This window comes from Diabrotica virgifera, chromosome 4 (assembly GCF_917563875.1).
Source record: "Diabrotica virgifera virgifera chromosome 4, PGI_DIABVI_V3a".
Lineage (NCBI taxonomy): Eukaryota > Metazoa > Arthropoda > Insecta > Coleoptera > Chrysomelidae > Diabrotica > Diabrotica virgifera.
In genome coordinates this window covers 117,801,409-117,823,477 of record NC_065446.1, presented here as the reverse complement: position 1 = coordinate 117,823,477, position 22,069 = coordinate 117,801,409, and the positions used below count along the sequence as shown (strand labels likewise).

The window sequence follows — 22,069 nt, the reverse complement described above, 5'->3', positions numbered from 1 at the left end:
TTTGTATGGGGCGCAAAGAAAAGTTTGGAAAATACTAAAAAACAGGAAAAAACCCATTAACGAATATAGAAGTTTAAATAAAATAGAAGCAGAACAATGGACCGCCTATATAGAAGAACTATATAAGGAAGATACTATAGTACCTGAAGAAGAGGAAGAAACAGGAAATATGAAGACGAATCCAGCATAAACACAGAACTAGAAATCACAAAAGAAGAAATAAGGAATAACATACGTAAATTAAAAAACAGAAAAGCACCAGGACCCGATGGGATACCAAATGAACTCCTGAAATACGGAGGAGAAACCTTAATCGAAAACATAGAGATCCTCTTTCAAGAAATAATATGTAGCCAGCGTGTACCAGACCAGTGGAGGACGAGTATAACAATACCTATACACAAGAGAGGAAACAGCAAAGACCCTAGCAACTACCGTACCATCACCTTGCTGAGCACAACTCTTAAACTCTTAACAAAAATACTTGCCAATAAAATAAATGAAGAATACACAATTAGTGAGGAACAACAAAGCACTGGAATATAATAAACCTGCATTTATGTGCTTTATAGATCTGACTAAGGCCTATTTACATTGAATATTAATTTGTTTTGTTGTATAATCCAAGTTTGCAATAATTATGCGAACTATTTTTTTTATTATTATTATTAAACACAAGCTGTGTTTAGACTACTAAAATCTGGTCAACAGTTGACCAATTATCAGTTCTTCTTTAACTTATATTACTAAATGATGTGATCTATTTGATTTAAAATGGATTCAGGATTTTTTTATACTTGGGCAACAATGTCAACTTAGATCTCTGACATACAAAATGATGTGCAACGGTAAGTAAATTAGACAAACTGTAGAAATGACTGATTCAATTATTAAAACAAAACAAACATAAGGATGGTAGAACTTAAAAAACAATGAAAACACTTACGCTGACTGTTTTTCTTTCATCATTTTCATCTGCTGTCTCTTCATGTTGATTTTATTATAATTTTTCGGTAATGGACAATCCTTAAGAGCATGTCCTTGGTCACAATTAAAGCAACTCTGCGCAGAAATTCTGACTTTCTTTTCGTCATTCTCCTTCTCCTTGGTAATATCTATTTGAAATTTACTGGAATATTTCGTGGTATGGATCTGTTCTTGAGATGGCTCTGTATCTAGTACAAACAAGTCTTTGTCTTTCTTTGCCTTTTTTTTCTTTCTCTTTTTTGCTGGGCTACGTGATATTGATTGTTCTACATTATTAATTTCCTGAGTACTAGATTCGACAATGGTGTTTATACCAGTGTCGTCTAAAGTAATCCAATCATTATTTGCTTTTTCTTCTTCAGGTTTTACAATAATAGAGAGATCGTCATGTTTAAATACCCTTAAATCCGTACAGGAACTGAAAAAGTCTAAAATCTTCTGTTTGTACACATTACTAATGCTTCTAGTGCTAAAACTGATTTGAATTATTGGTTCGGGTGAATCGGTTTCAGATGTTACTTCTCCATCTTCTACATCTATAATTTCTTTATTTGCACAGCCTGAAATAAATAAGTTATTATTATTATTATACATAAGCAAGGGCAGAGAGACAAGTCCCAATTATGCCCAAAATCAAAGAAATTACATAAGTAACCTACTAGTAGATACAAAAAAAAGAACAAAAAAATTACAATATTTTAACTATAATAGAAAACGTCTCTTTTGTTCAAATGGTCAATGTTATAACAAGGTTATTCCAGCTCTGAAAAATGGCCCAACGCCGAAAGTTATCAATGAGTCTACGGATTAAGTAAGTAAGTAAAGTATTTCAGCTCTCAAAAACTCTATTTGGTAGAAAGTTTTGTCTTGATCTTGTAGAAAAGTTCTCTTTTTTAAGTTTAAACTGGGGACCCCTGAGGCGTTAATCTTGATTTATGGTAAACATTTCGTTGAAATTTCCGAAATTGAATTTTTATAATACTAGGTAAGTAGAAAAGATATCACAAGGAAAAAATTCCTTTAACTGGCTGTATACCATACCATAAATCACAAAAAAACAAAAACCTTATCTTGTAAAAAGCATACTTAAAATCCTAAAAAGGGTTATATCACAACAGAACGTTTTCGGAATCAATATTCCATCATCAGTGTTATCACAGGTTTACATGTTTTAAGCCACCAAAATATACGGGTAAAAACCCTTAAGTTGTTTTAAAATTCTGAAGGTTACATTATATTATAAAACTTTTAAAGGATGTTAAAATATTTCCAGATTAACTCCTGGCATCACATGACATCAACCATATTCCATAGATTCCACCCAATATGGTTGATGTCATGTGATGCCAGGAGTTAATCCTTTAAAAGTTTTATAAATAAAGAATAGAAGTAGACAATGTAGACCCTATAACCATAAATGAACAGCAAGAAGCTATTGCAGAAATGAAAAACGGAAAAGCACCAGGCTATGACAGAATAACCAGTGAAATGATAAAAAAAAATGGGACAAAATGCAACAGAGCTATTGTTAAAAATATTTAATGGAGTTTGGAGAGAAGAACAGATACCTATGGACTGGCAGAAGGCACAGATAGTGCCGATTTATAAAAAGGGCGATAGAACAGATTGCAACAATTACAGAGGAATAACACTGTTAAGCACTGCCATGAAAATATACGAAAAAATACTGAACAAAAGAATAATCGGAAAAATTGACAGCACACTCGAGGAATCACAAAGCGGTTTCAGAAAAGGCAGAAGCGCCCAGGATCATATATTTACAATCAAGCAAATAATAGAAAAATATCAGCAACAGGAGAAAAAATGTATATGGCTTACATAGATCTTGAAAAGGCTTTTGACACGCTACCAAGGCAAAAATTTTGGGAAATATTAGAGAAGAGAGGTATAAGTAACAAAATGACAAGGGTAATTAAGAACATTTACAACAACAATGTGAATTATATCATCAGCCAAAACAGAACATCAAAATCATTTACTACGAACGAGGGACTAAGACAAGGAGGAGGATTAAGTCCAACACTGTTTATAATTTACATGGATGAGATAATTAAAGAATGTAAAGTAAAAGTGAAAAAAATGCATGTCGGTTATAGAAATTTAAGAAGAGTTGACATTTCAGAAAGAGCATTCGCCGATGACGTCGTCATATTGGCCGAAAATGAGAAACAACTACAAAGAAATATAGAAATATGGAATAAAACACTAAAAAAATATGGAATGACAATAAAAATAAAACAAAAGTTATGGTCATGGGGGAAAAGGAAGAAGAAGAAAAGATAAACATAAAAATAGAAGAAGTAAATATAGAACAAGCACGAACATTCCAATACTTAGGAATATAATTAGAAGACAACGGAAGACAGGAAACAGAAATTAATAATAGAATTCAAAAAACAATGAACCTATAGTATTTTTCATGAGCATTTTTCAGTGCGTAACAAATGATAGGAAAAAGGGTAAGTCCGTGATAATAAACATTTAAGACATTTATTCTAACATGACATTTTAGTTAAATCTGACAGTTGTCACATTTTATTTTCGATTTGGAATAAAAACAAATCAAATGTGTTTCTTGCATTTATAAAATGGTATTTTCTTTGATTTGTATAGTCTTATAAATTATACAGATTATATTTGTAATATGTACCCTATGCACCTATGTACGTCGTTTCTCCCGCTTGGCGGAGCTAGTGTAGTTGGAGGTCAACGTTTTGACTATTCGTGAAGATTGTATATGGTGTTTTTGATTACGATTTAATAAATAATAAATTATGGCCAAAATATATGGATCTTGGAGACTGTTTGTGCGTTGAAAAACAAATTGAGAAGGAATGCGAGAGTTACTGGAAAAAGGAAGCCCTTATCGAATGATAAACTATATTAATCATCGTCTCAATGTTTTAGTTCTATAGCTCAGAAGAGGGTATTTATTTAGTATTGACTCGCTCCCCACACGAGTCTGACAACTGTGAATAATAATATGATATGTGCGATCTGCCTTACTTTTTTATCAATTTAAAATTCACAATAAGTGCGCTCAGCATTAATTTTTGTGTTTATCTCATTTAAAAATGTGATATTTTCAAAATATGGCCGCCATGACAGTTGCGCATTTGGTGTAAATTTGGTTTAAGTATGAGTTGAACCACAAACCATACATACTCATAGACGTTTCACGTAAATTGTCAAGGTCAAGACAGCAAATTAGTTACCATTCCAATCCAGAGATGTCGCTGTCAGTCATTTCTCTTGTCATATTTAACAACTGACAGTTGAAAATTAAATTAATTTGTTATTTACTTTTTATTTTACAGTTTGTGGCTTATTTTATTATAGTGGTGTTACGTTTTTAATTAGATTTAATCACAATTTTAATAAGTGTATTAACCTTCTCTCCATTTTTATGAGTAGAATTTTTAGTTTACATTGATCATCCCGTGTTGTGTTTCTCCACATTAAAAAAAACAATATAATAGATCCTGAAACAGTTTATTCCAATAGGCAAGTGTGTCATCAACATTTCGGACCTATATATTTTTGGAAGTTTGTAAAAGATTTTAAGGTAATATTTATGTAAACAATCATCCTATGTACAAGATTCTTTCAAAAATTTTCAATTAACTCGATACAGATCAGTGCTTTCACGTGACACATAGCAGTAGTGTTTAGCATTTTGAAAACAAATTGGAATATTTGAAGTTTTCAGTAAAATATGGAATAAAACATTGAATTGTCTTTCTGTTGTTTTAATTTCCTGCGAAATTTCATCAAAAATCCCGCAAAATTTATAATTTGAAATTCTCACGTAACTAAAATTTGTCAATTTAGTTCCCATTCCAATCAAGAGATGGCGTTAATTCGATCCGAAAGATTAACATGGTCGTGAAACGTCTATAAGTATGTATGGTTTGTGAGTTGAACGCAGTCGATTGTGCAATGTTGTCTTATTTAAAAAAAAATTATAATTCCTTATGGAAATATAGAATGTGTTAATTTAATTAAGTACAATTATTTGGGTGTTTGTCTACGTGAAAAGCGACCTTAAATTTAAGATGAAATTAGAAAAATTTAGGGTTAGGTTTGATCAGGTTATGTTTTAGTCACTAAAGAATATTTGAATGGTACCTACTAGGTCACTTTAATGTTCAGTTATTAACTTGTTTATATTATTTTCGATTAGGTTAGGTTTGATCAGGATATGTTTTAGTCATTTTAAAGCATATTTTAAAGATAATATGTCACTAAAATTCAGTTATTAACTTTTTATATTATTTTCGATGACGCTAGGTTAGGTTTGGTCAGGTTATGTTTTAGTCCCTAAAAATGTTGAGAACTTGAGAATTATTTAAAATTAGTATTTCACATTTTTCTATATTATTATTATTGCTTCAAATATAAATTTTTTTATATGTTCACTCCATAAAAAGCGATTCTAGATTTGGCAACAGCGTGAATGTATATAAAATTGCAGATCTTAATCCGTGCGTTTATAATAAATTTTGATCTGAATTTTATAGTGAAGTATTATATTTTTTACAGTCGAATCTAGGGGCAATACGTAATCTGTTTCAATAAAATGTTTATTGCAGATACGTGCGTTTATATTCGGCACAAATTTATCCCTTCTTATTGCTACAATTCATTTTTCTCTTCAGAATATCTTTGAGAAACCTGTGTCCTGATGTTCTCGATAAGCACAAATGCATAGCACAACATTGAGGGATTTTATTTTCTTGAGTTTAATTCACACAGCGAAACAAATATGCAATATTTACTTGGAAATATATTGATTTGAAGTGTTGACGTAAGTTGACGTGACCTCCAACTACACGAGCGCCATCTACGTTGAGCTTTCCAGATTAGCTGCCATTAAAAAAAATTATTTTTTTTATTATGGCACCATCTATCGACAACTAGAATAACTAGAATACATGTTGTAAATGTCTGTAATCACGGACGTGCCTTTTTTTCTGTCACATACAATTTAATGCGTTAGAAAGAAATCGAAAAACTGTGACACACTGAAAGATGATCATGAGAAAAAGAATATACCATGCAATGAGCAATAAATTCATAAATAAAAAAGAAATAACTCGAAAAACAAAAATGAATGTGTTCAAGTCAATATTTAGACCAGTATTAACTTTTGGTTGCGAGTCATGGGTACTAACAGAATGACAAAAGAGTAAAATACAGGCAGTAGAAATGAAATACCTTAGACGAGTTCGAGGAGTTACCAAAAGAGATAGACTACGGAACACTCAAATAAGAGAAGATTTGGAAATCGAGTCAACGTTAGAATTTATAGAGAGAAGGCAACTCAGTTGGTGGGGTCATCTTCAGAGAATGAATCAGAAAAAACTGGTGTAAGAAATTTGGCAAGCAAAAACGCAAAGAAGAAAGGTAGACCACGACAAACATGGGATAGAACACTAGGCAAAATAATCGAGAAAAGGGGAACAACGTGGATAGAAGCGAGGACGCTGGCTAGAAATAAGAAGGAATGGGTCAAATTTGTACATACAGTAGAACCCCGTAAATCCGAACCCCGCGAATCCGAACTTTCGGCAAATCCGAACCAACGGAAACTGAAAAAAATTTAAAAATTCAAGACAAAAACTTAAAAACATGTTTATTATACCGAGTAAAGCCAGAAAATTGGACAATGTAGGATTACTAGGACTTTGACATTTAAAATTTCTTAAAAATAAATATTATACTTTAATATATAGGTTTATAAAGTGTTTATAATGGTCAGTGGCGTAGCTATTCCCACGGGGGCCGCATATCAAAGTTTGTCGCGGGGCCCTTTTCCCCGCGACAAAAGAAGCAAAAACGCTTGTATAGAACAGAATAGACATAGTTTTATTTTCACTGAAAATTTTACAATGTTATGGACAAACTTACAAAAAGGGAAAAAAAGGAAAAACAAATACAGTTTACTGAAATTACATAAATCGTCAATATTAGGACAAAATAAAAGATAATGAAATAAAACAAAAAAATTTATTGCAAAATTTAAATAAATTGCACATTACATAATATCTAATACAACCGTAAGAATAAGTTCTTAGTATAACACCCAAATATAGATAATAATAATAAACCTAATAAACTCTAAAGACCGCTTTACAGCTTGCAAGAAAACTTGCTGCAATTTCTTGCATACAAGACTTTCATGCAAGTCTATTGCATGGTCTTTTACAGCTTGCAACCCGGCTTGCATGCAATTTGAAAGTTTTACCCTTAACCTAACTTACAAACTTTTGTTTTTTTTTAATTACTTTATTGCTGTTTTTAACTTGGTAAATTTCGAAATGCCAAGACTATCAGAAATAACCAAATATAAAAGGAAAAAGGCGGTAGCAGCAACTTTAAGTATTATTATTGCTGCAGCCAGCCTTTTAGTCACTAATTTAGAACGCCGAGATCGGAGATGGTGAGTAAGATCTAGTTGAACAAGAAGAGGGGTAATAATGTATCTCCAACAGAAGAATTTATCCAAGTAGATGATGAAAATGACTCTAATTTTCTAGGAATGAATGTACATTTTAATAAACCCTTGGGAAAAATTGAACAATTACAAAGAAATCTATATTTCGAAATACTATTTCTGCGAAACACAAATTAATTATTACCCTAAGGTACTTAGCTAGAGGAGAGAGAGCTTCCGTAGCTTAATATACAATTATTTACAATAATTATAGAATCTCAGAAAGTGCCATTTCATTATTCATTCATTTCCATCGTTGATATATTTCACAAACAGAAAACAGCTGATCGGCATGTATTCGTGAATCCGTGTCGTCAATGACATTTGATATTGTGGAAAAATATTGTGGAAAATCAAAACTTGCAGAAAAAATGGCACCAAACCGATTATCGCGCAATTGCAAGAAGTTGCATGCAATAATCAACTGACGACATACTGCGCATGCCTTTAGGCAACTTTCTTGCGTTTTGCAGGTAGAATTGCAAGCTGTAAAGCGCCCATAATAAACCAAAGTAGAAAAATAGATTTGAATTGTCGAGACTCATTGTTTGAAAACAGATTCAATTTTTTCAATCCAATGATGAATGGACATTGAAAATGAGCTTAAAAAAGGAAGCTCTGTTCTTATGCTATAACCACGAGCGGCGGGTAAATACACTTTTGCAACAAATTAACGTATCGCCTTAAAAACGGGTCATTTTTGATGTCTCGAATTTCCTAAACCTGTTGTTCGATTTAAGTGATTTTTTTAATGTGTAGCCTTATTCTCTAACAATATCGCTGTAATAGTATTGTTGGTAGACAGGTAAATTGTCATGGTATACCGGGTGTATCAATCAAAATGTGATTTTTTCTCTCAAAGTTCGCGTTACCCTGTGGAATATTTTAGTATTTATAAAATACTGAAATTAAAACCCAACTACATAATTATAGCCTCATGTTTTATCAACATTCTTCTTTTTGATTCATTCGCTTTTTATTCATTCATTCTTATGTTTGATAATAAAAAAGTTAGGTACTTTAACAACTAACATTGTTTTTCGTCACTACAGGGTGTTTTTAAATAAGTAGGTATGACAAACTCTAAAGCGGCCCATAAACTGCGTTCTTGCTCGACAGTTTTGTTCGACGAGCAAGTCTGTTCGAACAAAAATGATTATTGCATCATTTTTACCAGCGAGCAAGAACGACAGCTTTCAACCCACACACTTCTGTTTTGCGTAATTTTTGTTCGAACAGACTTGCTCGTCGAACAAAACTGTCGAACAATAACGCAATTTGAGGGCCGCTTAAGGGGTAATTCTGCATGAAAAAATAATGACAGTTTGCGTTTGCCTAATAAACGCATGTCTGCAAATGCTTCGTTACCGAGCTAGGGAGTGTTAAAATTTTTCTTACAAACTGACGATTTATTTATTGTCCTAAAACCGGTAGAAATATGCAAGTAAAATTTGGTGGGTTTTAAGAGGTATATAGTTATTGCGCATTTTTGATATACAATTAAGAATTTAATATTCACCATTGGCGCGCATACGTGTAATATGACCCTTATGTGCGCCAATGGTGAACATAAATTCTTAATTGTATGTTCAAAAATGCACAATAAATCCTTTGTTAAAACCCACCAAATTTCATTTGCATATTATCAACCGGTTTTAGAGCAATAAATAAATCATCAGTTTGTAAGATAAATCTCAACATCCCCTATCTCGGGCATACGTTTATAAAGCAAACTGTCATTATTTTTTCATGCAAAATCAGACCTTAAAGTTTGACATACTTATTTAAAAACACCCTGTATTGATCAAAAATAAGGCTAGTTGTTAAAGTACGTCGAACCCGCTTATTCGAATAGCGTTTGTGCCAAGCAAAAGTATTCCTATAACCGGGATATTCTAATAACCGATCATTGGTTGCTACTATAAATGTTTCTGGACCTCAAATTTATATTTCTTAAACCGGGATATTCCTTTAAGAGGTATTGTAATAAGCGGGTTCAACTGTATTACCTAACTTCTTTATTATCCAACATAAGCGAATGAATCGAAAAAAAGAATGTTAAGAAAAAATGAGGCTGTAGTTGCGTTTTAATTAAAGTATTTTATAAATGCTATAATATTCCACAGCGTGATGCGAACTTTGAGAAAAAAACAGTTTGATTGGTATAAAGCCGGTACACACTAGCAATTTACTGGTCTAGCAACAACGATATTGTTCAAGAATACGGCTATAACATATTAAAAAAATCACTTAAATCGGAAAACAGGTTTAGGAAATATGAGACATTAAAAATGACCAATTTTTAAGGTGGTTCGTTAATTCCTTGGAGAAGTGTAGATATAAGTACATAAATACAATTACATAAATATAGAAAAGAACAGATTATACGAAAATATACCCAAACAATACATATACTGTTTCCAATATTCAAAGATAAAGCGATTACAAATTACATTCATTATAATATGTACAATAACTTACACACAGCCAACGGAATTGACAATGAGAGGTAGCTTGAAAACAAAAAAAGCTCTGTTCTATGGGGCAGAAAAGTAGATAAATATGATTTATATAGGTATAGATAAAGAATCCGTTATAAAAAAATGTTGATATCCAAACAACATACACTGTTTCAAAACGTTTTAATAGTGAAATAATTATAGAACACTTTGTTCAATTTTTGTAAATGGAATTTTGTTTCGATAAGCCGCGCTGGGGCATTTGAATGTCGGGGGCCTCTAAATGTCGGGGGCCCCGTATAATTGATACGGCTGATACGGCGGTAGCTACGCCTCTGATAATGGTTAAACACAAACTTACTTTGGTTATTTCGTAGTCAACTTGAGTCCAAAAATATTGTCCACACTCTTGCGAGAACGTTTGGCTTAGTGATGTAAAATTTCCGGAAAGATTCGAATGACGGAAAGTTTCCGGAAAATATCCGGAAATATTGGAAACTTTCGGAAACTTATGGAAATATTGCATTTTTATTAAAATTATTATAATAAATCATACAAATCGGTAGTTAGCTTTATTTATTGTTGAGGTATTCTGATAACAGAAAAAAATCTGTTAAAAATTAAACGTCCAAAAACACTTATTTAAAATTTAATTAACTTAATTAAAAAATACTCTGAATATTTTTATTAGTCATTATAATTAAAACTAAAAATGTTATTTTATTTAAAAAAAATTTAAAATTAAAATAAAAAAATCCAAAATAGATTACATAGGAACTTAATTCAGGTAATGTGTATTCCTATATGTACAGTATTAAAGCAGGAAATTTTTTCTTGACTAATAATAACAAAAGAAACTACAAAATTCTCAGGAATTATAATTATAAAAAATAGAAATAAATAAGAGTCTATTCTTGTGAATCGGATAAATTTTCTTCACACAAGCAGGACTCTGTATCATGAATCTTTCTGATATGGATTTGGAGCCTTGCCCTGGTTCCAACAGACGAGCTCTAGAGGGACTCTCACCACATACCATTTTCCCATTATGATCTTTTAGGAGTTTTTCATTATGAGCTATATTCATCGACTTTCTGCTCTATGTACAGCCAGTCTATTTCTCCTTTTATTATGTATGAAAGAGTATTGTAGTAACAGTATTGTAATTGCCAAAGTTTTTAAAGAAGTTTTGATGCACATTCTTTGCCAACAGCTTATACAATCTACTGATCGTACTGAAAGCCAAATAAAATCCATTGATCAAAGGCCCGCTTTTGCACAGAACTTTGTTAGTTTAAAAAAAATTAAAAAAGATTTTAACTTTACACGAAAAACACTCAAATAAAAATTCACCGCAATTAAATTTTGCATAGAGACGTGTTTTTCCCGATTCACTTCGACGAAAACTTTCACCGGAAAAAGCGCGGTTTTCCAACAAAATCTTTAATTTTCAACTAAAATTTTAGATAAGTAATTGTTAATCAATAATTAAATAACTTGGTAATGTAAAAGCCCTTTTCGTATAGATTATAATTCCAGAAGCCGATGGAAATTGAGTGGACAGTTTAGCAACAATTGAATTGTTAATTAAAAATTTACGGTCGCTATAATAACGACAATAATTATGACGCATAAGAATAACTATGATTTTTTCATAAAAAGAAACTATACCTATCTAATGTACTTTACAGAATTGAAATTGAACTATTTAAGCGGCCTCAGAAATATTTTAAAATTATAAACAATTTTTTGGCTTATAAACAAGTAGAATATCTCGGGAAATATTAAACTAAATTAAATCGCGAAAACGGTATTCGAAAAAGAGCGGCAGGACGCTTCTTTTAAAAGAAAAAACGTTTAATTATGACGAGTGGTTCCTGAGATACAACCGGTCAAAGTTGACCGGAATTTACGGCAAAGATATAAACAATAGGATCATAATTTTCAAACCATCACCTTTTTGTTTTTGTCCTCTTTCTCCACACCAATTTTCATATCTTTAAAACACTCATAACATATGTTATTATAATAAAAACTATCGATAATACGTGTGAAAATTGACAAAAATAGCAAAATTCCAATCAAAAATTAGGTTGGAGAAAATGTAACCCTCAAAGTTCAAAATCGGTATACGTTAAAAAAATGCATTTTCTCGGCTTCCCATGGGGAATTTCCTTCATTCTTTTTTTGTTCGCTAATAACTCGAGTAGAGCCATCGAACTAACGCATTATTAAATGTCAAACTTGCTTTTGTTTTGTTATAATAAATTAATTTATTTATAAGAATGGAAAACTACATATTTTTTCCAGTTGTAGGCTTTTTTTAGATAAACTTACTACAAGTGTACCTTTTAAAGTTAAAAACATAAATATTCTCATTTGAAAGCTGTATAATTATTTAAACAATTTTTATTTAAACAAATTAAAATTTTGTGTTATAATAAATAAATTAATTTATTATAACAAAGCAAAAGCAAGCTTGACATTTAATAATGCGTTAGTTCGATGGCTCTACTCGAGTTACTTGGGAACAAAAAAAGAATGAAGGAAATTGCTCCATGGGAAGCCGAGAAAATGCATTTTTTTAACGTATACCGATTTTGAACTTTGAGGGTTACATTTTCTCCAACCTAATTTTTGATTGGAATTTTGCTATTTTTGGCAATTTTCACACGTATTATCGATAGTTTTTATTATAATAATATATGTTATGAGTATTTTAAGGATATGAAAATTGGTGTGGAGAAAAAGGACAAAAATGAAAAGGTGATGGTTTGAAAATTATGATCTTATTGTTTATATCTTTGCCGTAAATTCCGGTCAACTTTGACCGGTTGTATCTCAGGAACTACTTATCATAATTAAACGTTTTTACTTTTAAAAGAAGCGTCCTGCCGCTGTTTTTCGAATACCGTTTTTACAATTTAATTTAGTTTAATATTTCCCGAGATATTATATTTGTTTATAAGCCACAAAATTCTTTATAATTTTAAAATATTCCTGAGGCCGCTTAAATAGTCCAATTTCAATTCTGTAAAGTACATTAGATAGGTATAGTGTCTTTTTATGAAAAAATCATAGTTATTCTTATGCATCATAATTATTGTCGTTATTTTAGCGACCGTAAATTTTTAATTAACAATTCGATTGTTGCTAAACTATTCATTTAATTTCCATCCGCTTCTGGAATTATAATCTATACGAAATGGGCTTTTATATTACCAAGTTATTTAATTATTGATTAACAATTACTTATCTAAAAGTTTAGTTGAAAATTAAAGATTTTGTTGGAAAAACCCGCTTTTTCCGGGGAAAGTTTTCGTCGAAGTAAATCGGAAAAAACACGTCTCTATGCAGAATTTAATTGCGGTGAATTTTTATTTGGGTGTTTTTGGTGTAAAGTTAAAATCTTTTAAGTTATAGAGCAAAAATTGAAAAAAACACGATTTTCGGGCGCCATTTTGTTTATAAAAAAAGTAGCACACTATCTGCGGACTTTGCATACCTATATTATTAATATATACAATCATAAGATTCGATTCCAGCAATAAAATTGCTGGTAAATAACTTTTCCCAAAAATGGCCTATTATCCGATAATCAGCCCAGACTATTAGCCGAGATTCATTTTGACACATTCATAGTACGAAACATACAACACAAAAATTCCTACCTCACACTATTAACTGCTCAAATCAACTAATTGTCCATTAAAAAAAGAAGAATTATTGGAAATAGTGAGAGTGTATACTCAACTCATAAAATTTTGTGAATTTATTTCTTCAAAATATTTTTATTTTGTGCAATAAATAATTTTCTCATTTGTTTGCAATACATTATAATGGACGACCGTTCGAGATGGAAGCGAGTTGTGCAGTCAGCCAAGACCCACCCCGGGTTGTAGTGCTACCAGAAGAAGACATTCAGCCCTGTGATGAATCACTCACGTTAAATATAACGTAAAGTTATCCTGTAGTCGAGTTATAATCCTGGAATTGGTGTGATGTATCATATTTAACTTAACTACTTGCTTTATTTCTTAACAGTTATCTGATATACAGTTGAGTCCGCGAGTCTTTACCCGTGCGTCATTAATACCTGGTGAGATAAAACACATACTTTTTATTTTGCATCATTCTCTTGCACGCATGAAATTAATGACAAACCAGCTGCCGCCTGTTATTTAAGTAAAAACACATGTTATTTTTATGAACGATTAAGACTCAGTGTATTGAAAAGAGATAGGTACAAAGAAAGACGGTTGGGGATGTCTTCACATATTTTAAGTACAATTTCTGACGTTTTGGTTTGTTTACTTTTGTGGCTGTCAGTTTGTTGAATTTTTTGCTGTTATTCTGTCGAGTTTTTGCATTTTGAAGTATTTTATAGTATACAAACAGTTGTTTTCACAACTAATTTTATATTGGAGTTAGAAATTTTGTGATAAATTTATGTTATTTTAAGATAAATTTTGACGACGTACAAAGCTAACCTCATTGTTGACACAGTTGAATGCTTGTGTTTAAGGTTCCGCCAAAGTGAATAAAATATCAAAAAGAAAATATGTTATTGAAATTTTTTATAAATTGTTTATTTATTTATTAATCAATGATAATAAAATAATTTATTAAGCTAGTTCAAATGTAGCTGTAATGATGCACCAAAATTTTAAAGGAAAATTTAAATTTGACATTCTATTTATTTGATAACGTCAAATTTTATAATAACCCGTGATCGGAATAATATCCATTTGCCGTTGCGTTCAGTAAATTTCCGACTTATTTCGTATGCTTTAAATGATGACGCACGGGTAAAGACTCGCGGACTCAACTGTATCAACTGTCACTTTATAATGCGACGTTAAACCTCAAGTTATGAGATAGCTATGTAGTTATGTAAGGAAGTGTAAGTTAGGGTCATCTTTTGAATTGTTTTTAGATAGAAATCAAGTGAATATTCAACGAAGAACGCTGCTTCAGGTTGTTTTAGGATTTTGTGCGGCATGTTATTAATTTAATATCAAATATAAAGCAGTACAAAATTAAAAATATCAAAAAAATAGACCTCAAATAACAATTAAAAGCATGTAGATAATAACGATTAAAACAATAATTAAAAATGAAAAGTAAAGCTAACAATTTAAGAATAGAATAATACAATTTTAAAAATCATACAAAAATCAAATCGAGATATTATAATTGTTGAATATAAGTTGAAATTTATAAACATAGAACCATACCTTCTTATATGATGGTTATCTTTCCATCCTCATGTTCTGATCAATCTCTCGCACTCACTCCAACTTGTATTATTTCTACATGCGGTTCTCTTTGTTACTTCAAATTTTGTTACTCCAATGTTATTTATCTTTTAACATTTAAGAAATAACGTCACACAGAATTTACATAAATAGTTATGGGCATAGTTCTGTAGTACTAAGACAAAACCCAATATCTCAAAAATTATCGATTTTTCGTTTTTAATGCCAATATGTACCTTGAATATGTACCTATGCCAATATGTACCAGAAGATACACTGCCAAAAGACATCACATAACAAAAGAATAAGCCCCCAAACACAAGCATTAATGGAAGAGCAGAGAAACATTCAAAGTAATAGAAGTAAAGAACAACATGAACTTAGAGAGATAAGTAAAAGAATACAAAAATCTATTAGGACGGACAACTGAAAATATAAAAACGAACAAATTCAACAAACAATTGAAGATAACAAGAGCCTCAAAGTTCTAAGAAGACAATTAACAAATGGCAAAAAAGAAATAACGAGATTAAAGGATAGAGATGGAACTATCATCATCAACAGAGATGAATTATTAAGGGTAGTAGAATACTTCTATACAATACTATACAACAGCCAACAAAACCATGATGAGCCACTAGAAGATTCAGGAAAAAGGTTAGTCAACCAAGGATCGAAATTGATGCCTGATATATCAACAGGCGAAATCAGGAACGCATTGAGAAAAATGAAAAGAAATAAAGCTCTGGGAGAAGACAATATCGTTATAGAAGCCGTAAAGATTGGAGAAGACAGACTTTTAAACAACATAAAGGAATTGTTCAACTTATGTCTGCACCAAAGTGAAACACCTACAAGATGGCACAGTACACTTACCATCTTATTACACAAAAAGGGCGATCCAACAGACCTCGAGAATTACCGGGACATAAGCCTATTAGACCACCTCTACAAGTTATTCACAAGAATAATAACAAATAGACTGGAAACAAAATTGGATTTTTACCAACCTAGAGAACAGGTGGGTTTTGGGAAAAACTTTGGCACTAACGACCACCTACACTGCATAAAAGGAATTATAGAAAAATCTATAGAATACAACCGACCATTGGTCCTGGCTTTCGTAGACTTTCGCAAAGCATTTGATACAATAGAAATTAGCAGCATAATGAGAGCATTGGAGGAAAGTCGTATAGATTATCAGTACTCCAAACTGATAGCGAACATATACAATAATGCAACCATGACCGTCCGACTACACAAAGATACCAAATCTATAAAAATCAAAAGAGGAATTAGACAGGGAGACACGTTATCTCCCAAACTCTTTATGGCAGTACTTGAACATGCTTTCAAACAATTGAGATTATAACAGACAACTTAAAAGAGATTAGAACTATGCTTACTGAGTTAGATGCCGCCTGTAAAAAAGTTGGTTTAAACATAAATTTTGGAAAGACACAATACATGACAAACCCGGTAGGTACCAAGCGAAAATCTAAAAGTTGACGTCAACGAAATAGCATCGGTCCATAAATATAAATACTTAATGCTTGAAATCCAAATTGCCAGGGACAATCAAACTGCTGAATTACAGAGAAGGATCACCTTAGCATGGGCCGCATATGGAGCTCTATCAGACATCTTCAAGAGCAACTTGCCAAATTATTTGAAAAGGAAGACGTTCAAACAATGTGTGCTTCCAGTCATGACTTCAGCGCCGAAACATTATCGTTAACCCAGGCCACAGCAACGAAACTTAGAGTGGCCCAAAGAAGAATGGAAAGGTCACTACTTGGACTGACTCTCAGAGATAGGGTCAGAAACAAATAAATTAGAAGGACAGGCGTCACAGATGTCATAGAGCGAGTAGCATGGCTGAAGTGGAATTGGGCAGGCCATGTAGCCAGAATGAAGGACGGGAGGTGGACACAAAAAATTAAAGTGTGGAGACCAAGAGAAGACAGAAGAAGTAGAGGTAGACCACCTACACAATGGACAGACGACGTCAAAAGGATTGCTGGGAATTGGTTGCAGAAAGCCCAAGATCGACAAAACTGGAAGAAATTAGGGGAGGCCTATGTTTAACTTTGGATGCAGAAGGCTGGATAATGATGATGATGTACCTTGAGCGATGAAGAATATGATGACAAAACCCAACATGGCTAAACACATCCATGTAACCAGTAGATGATAAAATTAATTTCTGATATATCCACTATTACAACAACACCACGAACTTTTAAACTCATCTGCTGCAAAATCGCGTTTTTTGACATATCGGGTTTTGCCTTAGCACCACAGTGTTATCCCTGAGAGTTATCTTAAGGGCACTTAAAGTCCAAAAATTTAATTTCTTAAGTTTTTTGGGTTATGATTGAAAATTATTCTCTGAAATCTTCTCTTTCCAACGGTATACAACACATTATAGTGTAAAATTTCCATGGTTACAGAACTATTTGTTTTCTGAACGTCTGCACTCAACTTACCGTGTACTGGTAGCTTTATAGCCTATTAGAGTGTTTTACGTCTTTGCTATTTCCCGAATACTAGGTTTTTAACTTTTGATGTCAGATATCTCTGATTCCTTAGATGATCGAAGGTCCAAATTTTTACATTAGTTGTAGATAGATAATATCTAGTCCCGCGTGAAGTTTTATTGAAAAATGTACAAAAACAAGTAAAATAAAAAATAAAATCTTAACTTTTTTGGGTTTTTTTTGTAAGGGTATTTTAAAAAAATTTAAAATAAATGTTTCTTTCACTCTAACTTTACAAAAATCTACGCAGGACTAAACAATACATGTAGTTTCAAAATAAAACAAAAATTAGGTCACTAAGTGCTTTGGTTACAGAGCTATGTGGCATAATGTTAACATTGTTGTTAAATGGGACTTTGGGTGCCCTTAACTTTAACTCAAATGTTAGATAACTTTGGTCATCCATCACAGGGATGATTATAATGGTGTAAATAAATAATTATTGGTTGGCGTAAGGTTTATGTTATTTGTGTCTGTTTACTATTAATAATATGGGATATGAGCAGTATGTTTGTTTGTGTATAGTTTGTTTTTAAACCAAGAGGAGTGATTCAAATTTACCACTCTGTAATGCTTGTTTGTAATTGGTCCAATCGCAGGCAAGTTTATTCCACTGTTATAAAATTTTGACACTAATGACATTTATCAAGTTTTGACACTTTTGGCATTTCATAGGTTAATTCAATACAAACACAAGTTCATTTTCCAATTAGTATAGAATATCTACTAAGTTGTCATAAAATGGAAATATTTAAATTACTCATAAACTACTTGAAAGAAACAAATATAATAATTTAAGTGAAATACGTATAAATATAACAAAACTAATAAATTGAGGTAAAAATAAAATAAAAATCTGTGGCTAACGGACTCGCATCCAAGCCATTTTTTCACACACACACACACACACACACACACACACACACATAGGTTAATTCAGTTATATAGGCGATTTTTTGTGTTTTCGATGTTATTTCTTTAATCTTTAGATGTTTAGTCTGATTTGATATAAAAAGCAATTGTTTTTAGAACTATTCAGCGATGTATTAATACAATATAATATTTATGGATTACTGTTGAGGGCAGACATGATCAACCAAAAAAGAAGATGTATTTGGTTAATTTTCTAGTGACTTGCTTGGGTGTAAATCTGTCTTTTTAGTTACTCCTCCTGGTTAAAAAATAAACTTTAGTAATTACCAGTCACGTCTAGCAACCTAATTTTCCCTAAAAAAAATTTCTAAAATGACTAAGACAGTTCTGGACCTTGGAGTAAACTACACTATGTCGAAATGGTGTTGTTTTGAATAAGTTCCTTTAATCCACTTATTTGATTAGTTGGATTATACAAATTGGTTAAATATTATCATTAAAATATGGTCATATTGTCTTTCAACCAATTATGGAATCTATCAGATTTTTATTAACATGCTAAGTACTCTAAACATTGCTGTAAACACAAGCTAAACACAGTTGCTCGAAATGACATAGTGTAGTTTATCTCTGAGGTCCAGAGTTGTGTACCAGATTAGCGAATTTAGTTTATTAGGTACATTAAACCTTCAAATCAGATTCATATTACTCTTTAATATATTTATTAATGACATTACCAACTGTTTTCATTATTGTAACGCCTTGCTATTTGCTGATGACTTGAAGTGCTTTAAAGTTAAAAAAAATCATTATGATGCTGCCATATTACAATTAGAACTGACTAACCTCTCTGCATGGTGTTCACTTAATGGTATGAACCTTAATTCCAGCAAATGTCATGTAATTAACTTTAACCGTACTCACCACCCAATATTATCAAACTATTACATTGATGGCCAATTGCTCAACACTGTAAATAAAATCAAGGACTTGGGGATTACACTGGAAAATTCTCTTTGTTTCAATACTCACATCATCAATGTCATTCAAACATCTATGAAAATGTTGGGTTTTGTAAAAAGAACAACTCGTGATTTTACAAACATATCCAGTATTAGAGTTCTTTATTTCTCACCTCGAGTATTGTTCTTCAGTGTGGTCCCCACACTACTTGGTCTACATTAGGAAACTTGAAACAAGTCCAAAATAGTTTCTTCCGTTACATTGCTTTTAAGCTTCATACCTATCAAGATTACACTGTATGGCAGCATCAACTGTAGGTCCCCTCTCTTGCAAGCCGGAGACAACAAAGGGGCCTTTTGCTATTATTCAAGATCTTAAATGGTATATGTAGTTGTTCTCAAGTACTTAATAAGATTGCACTGTTTGTACCACCTTGCACCACTAGACAGATGCGAACATTTTATGTACCATTCCATAGGTTTAATTATTCACTTTTTTCGTTCGTACCCAGAGTCTTGAATTTAGCAAACTCCCTTTACAATTTACAACTGTTCGACAACTCCATCAGTCGTTTTAAAAGAAATTTACATGGGATCAATATTTGAGTGAAACGTCTGTAATTTGTTAACTTGTTTTTATATTATTTCCTATTGCATATTTACTTCTATATTATATTTATATTTCTGTATGTCTGTTTTTTATATTATATTATGTTATTGTTTTTATCTGTACACTATGTATTTATATAACACTTTATGTTCAATTAAAAAATGTAATGTATTTTTATAGAATTGGGCTTGCCCGTAAAAATAAATAAATAAATATGTAGCTACATATTCTCTACATTGCAGTAGGTACGGCATGGAGAGCTGGACTGATACTAATGAAAAAATTTAAATAAGACGATTTTTGTTACTATTGCACATAGTCTTCCAAACAGCAAGTCAACTAAACATCACAATTGGTGTAAAAATACAACCTGTATGTATAACCCAACAGGTTGTATTTTGGGTATAACCCAAAATTCACATATCTTGGATTGCATGAAAAGATGCATAGCAATAGCAAACAGAACTGTTCACGATCTCCATAAACATTTAAAAAATAAAATATAAAACGTGCAGTAAAGCTCAATATATACAAGACATTAATAAGACTGGTTTTGATATATGGAGCTGAAACGTGGACCCTATCTCAAAGTGATGAAAGACTTCTTGGTATTTTTTAGAGAAAAATTCTTAGAAAGATTTTTGGGGCAGTAAATGAAAATGGGTTATGGCGTCAAAGATACAACTTTGAACTGTATCAGTTATATACTGATCCAGATATTGTGAAATTCGTTAAAGTGCAGAGACTTAGATGGGTTGGACACATTGCAAGGATGTCAGACCACGAATACACTAAGAGATTAACATTTTCAAAACCAGAGGGTACAAGAAGTAGAGGAAGACCACGAAGAAGATGGATTGATGATGTTGAAGAAGACCTAAAAATTCTAGGGGTCAGAAGATGGAGGAAGTTGCCAGGAATTGACAGGAGTGGCGACTTCTTTGTGAGCAGGCCGAGATCCACAACGGATTGTCGAGCCACTTATGATGATGATGAAGCATAAACCAAGTTCCTGATTTAGTGCTTTGACTGGCCATATTATACAAACTTCACAAACAGATCGATTCTGGTAGACATCACATTTACTAAAGATAATTACACAACACATACCTGCTTCTTCAAGTTCATTTGGACTACCACTGTCACAAGATTCTATAAAAGTTTGTGATATCACCAAGGGTGTATCATCCTCTTGGATAGGTGCAGTACATTCTGAATTCTGGGTGCTTTGATTAGCAGAATCTTCATTCTCAACAAAAGACCTATCTTCTATAACTATCAGCGAATTATCACTATCGTTACCAGCTTTGTCGCTCCCTTTGCTGCTTTCGTCTAAAATTTCAATAACTTCTGTTTTGGAACAGTTTGTTTCTTTTTCTTTCTTCTCATTTTCTAGGTTAGAAAGGGCATTTACCACAGACTCGATAAAATTTGAATCAGTCTTTAGAATTTTCTTTTCTGGTTCATTACACTCAGTTTCAGAATCGTCTGTGGATACATCATTGTCACTGACTTCGAATAGCAAGTCTTTTGAGCCACTTTTCCTTTTCCCTCGTCTTTTAGCAACCATCTTTATTGCTTATGCTTATTTCTTTGACATTTGACATAATGAAATAAAAATAAAAATTCACTGCGCATGAGCCAGGAAAGTGGATACATTTGAACAGCATTCAAATTCAAATTATTCTTTTATGATAAATTATAAATAAATTATATCACTTATAATAATTAATATAAAATTTGAAGAGAATATTGCATATAAAATATATAAAAATGGTAATATGTCAACTTAAGTTTTTTTACCAATTTTCAAAAATGGTTGTCTGTATTGGATGTCACAAGTTGCATAGGCGTAACCAGGGG

General features: G+C 31.9%; 1 protein-coding gene across 1 annotated transcript in view; it reads right to left on the bottom strand.

The window, feature by feature from the left end:
• LOC114337499 (zinc finger CCHC domain-containing protein 8 homolog) overlaps positions 1-21,808 on the bottom strand; it is an 83,502-nt gene extending 61,694 nt beyond the window's left edge. The window contains exons 1-2 of the mRNA XM_028287952.2: positions 21,317-21,808; positions 947-1,547 (exon numbers count right to left, since the gene is read on the bottom strand). Coding sequence (XP_028143753.1) covers positions 947-1,547; positions 21,317-21,776 — 1,061 coding nt within the window. The 5' untranslated portion in view covers positions 21,777-21,808. The remainder of the gene's footprint in view (positions 1-946; positions 1,548-21,316) is intronic.
• Between the last annotated feature and the right edge of the window lie 261 nt (positions 21,809-22,069).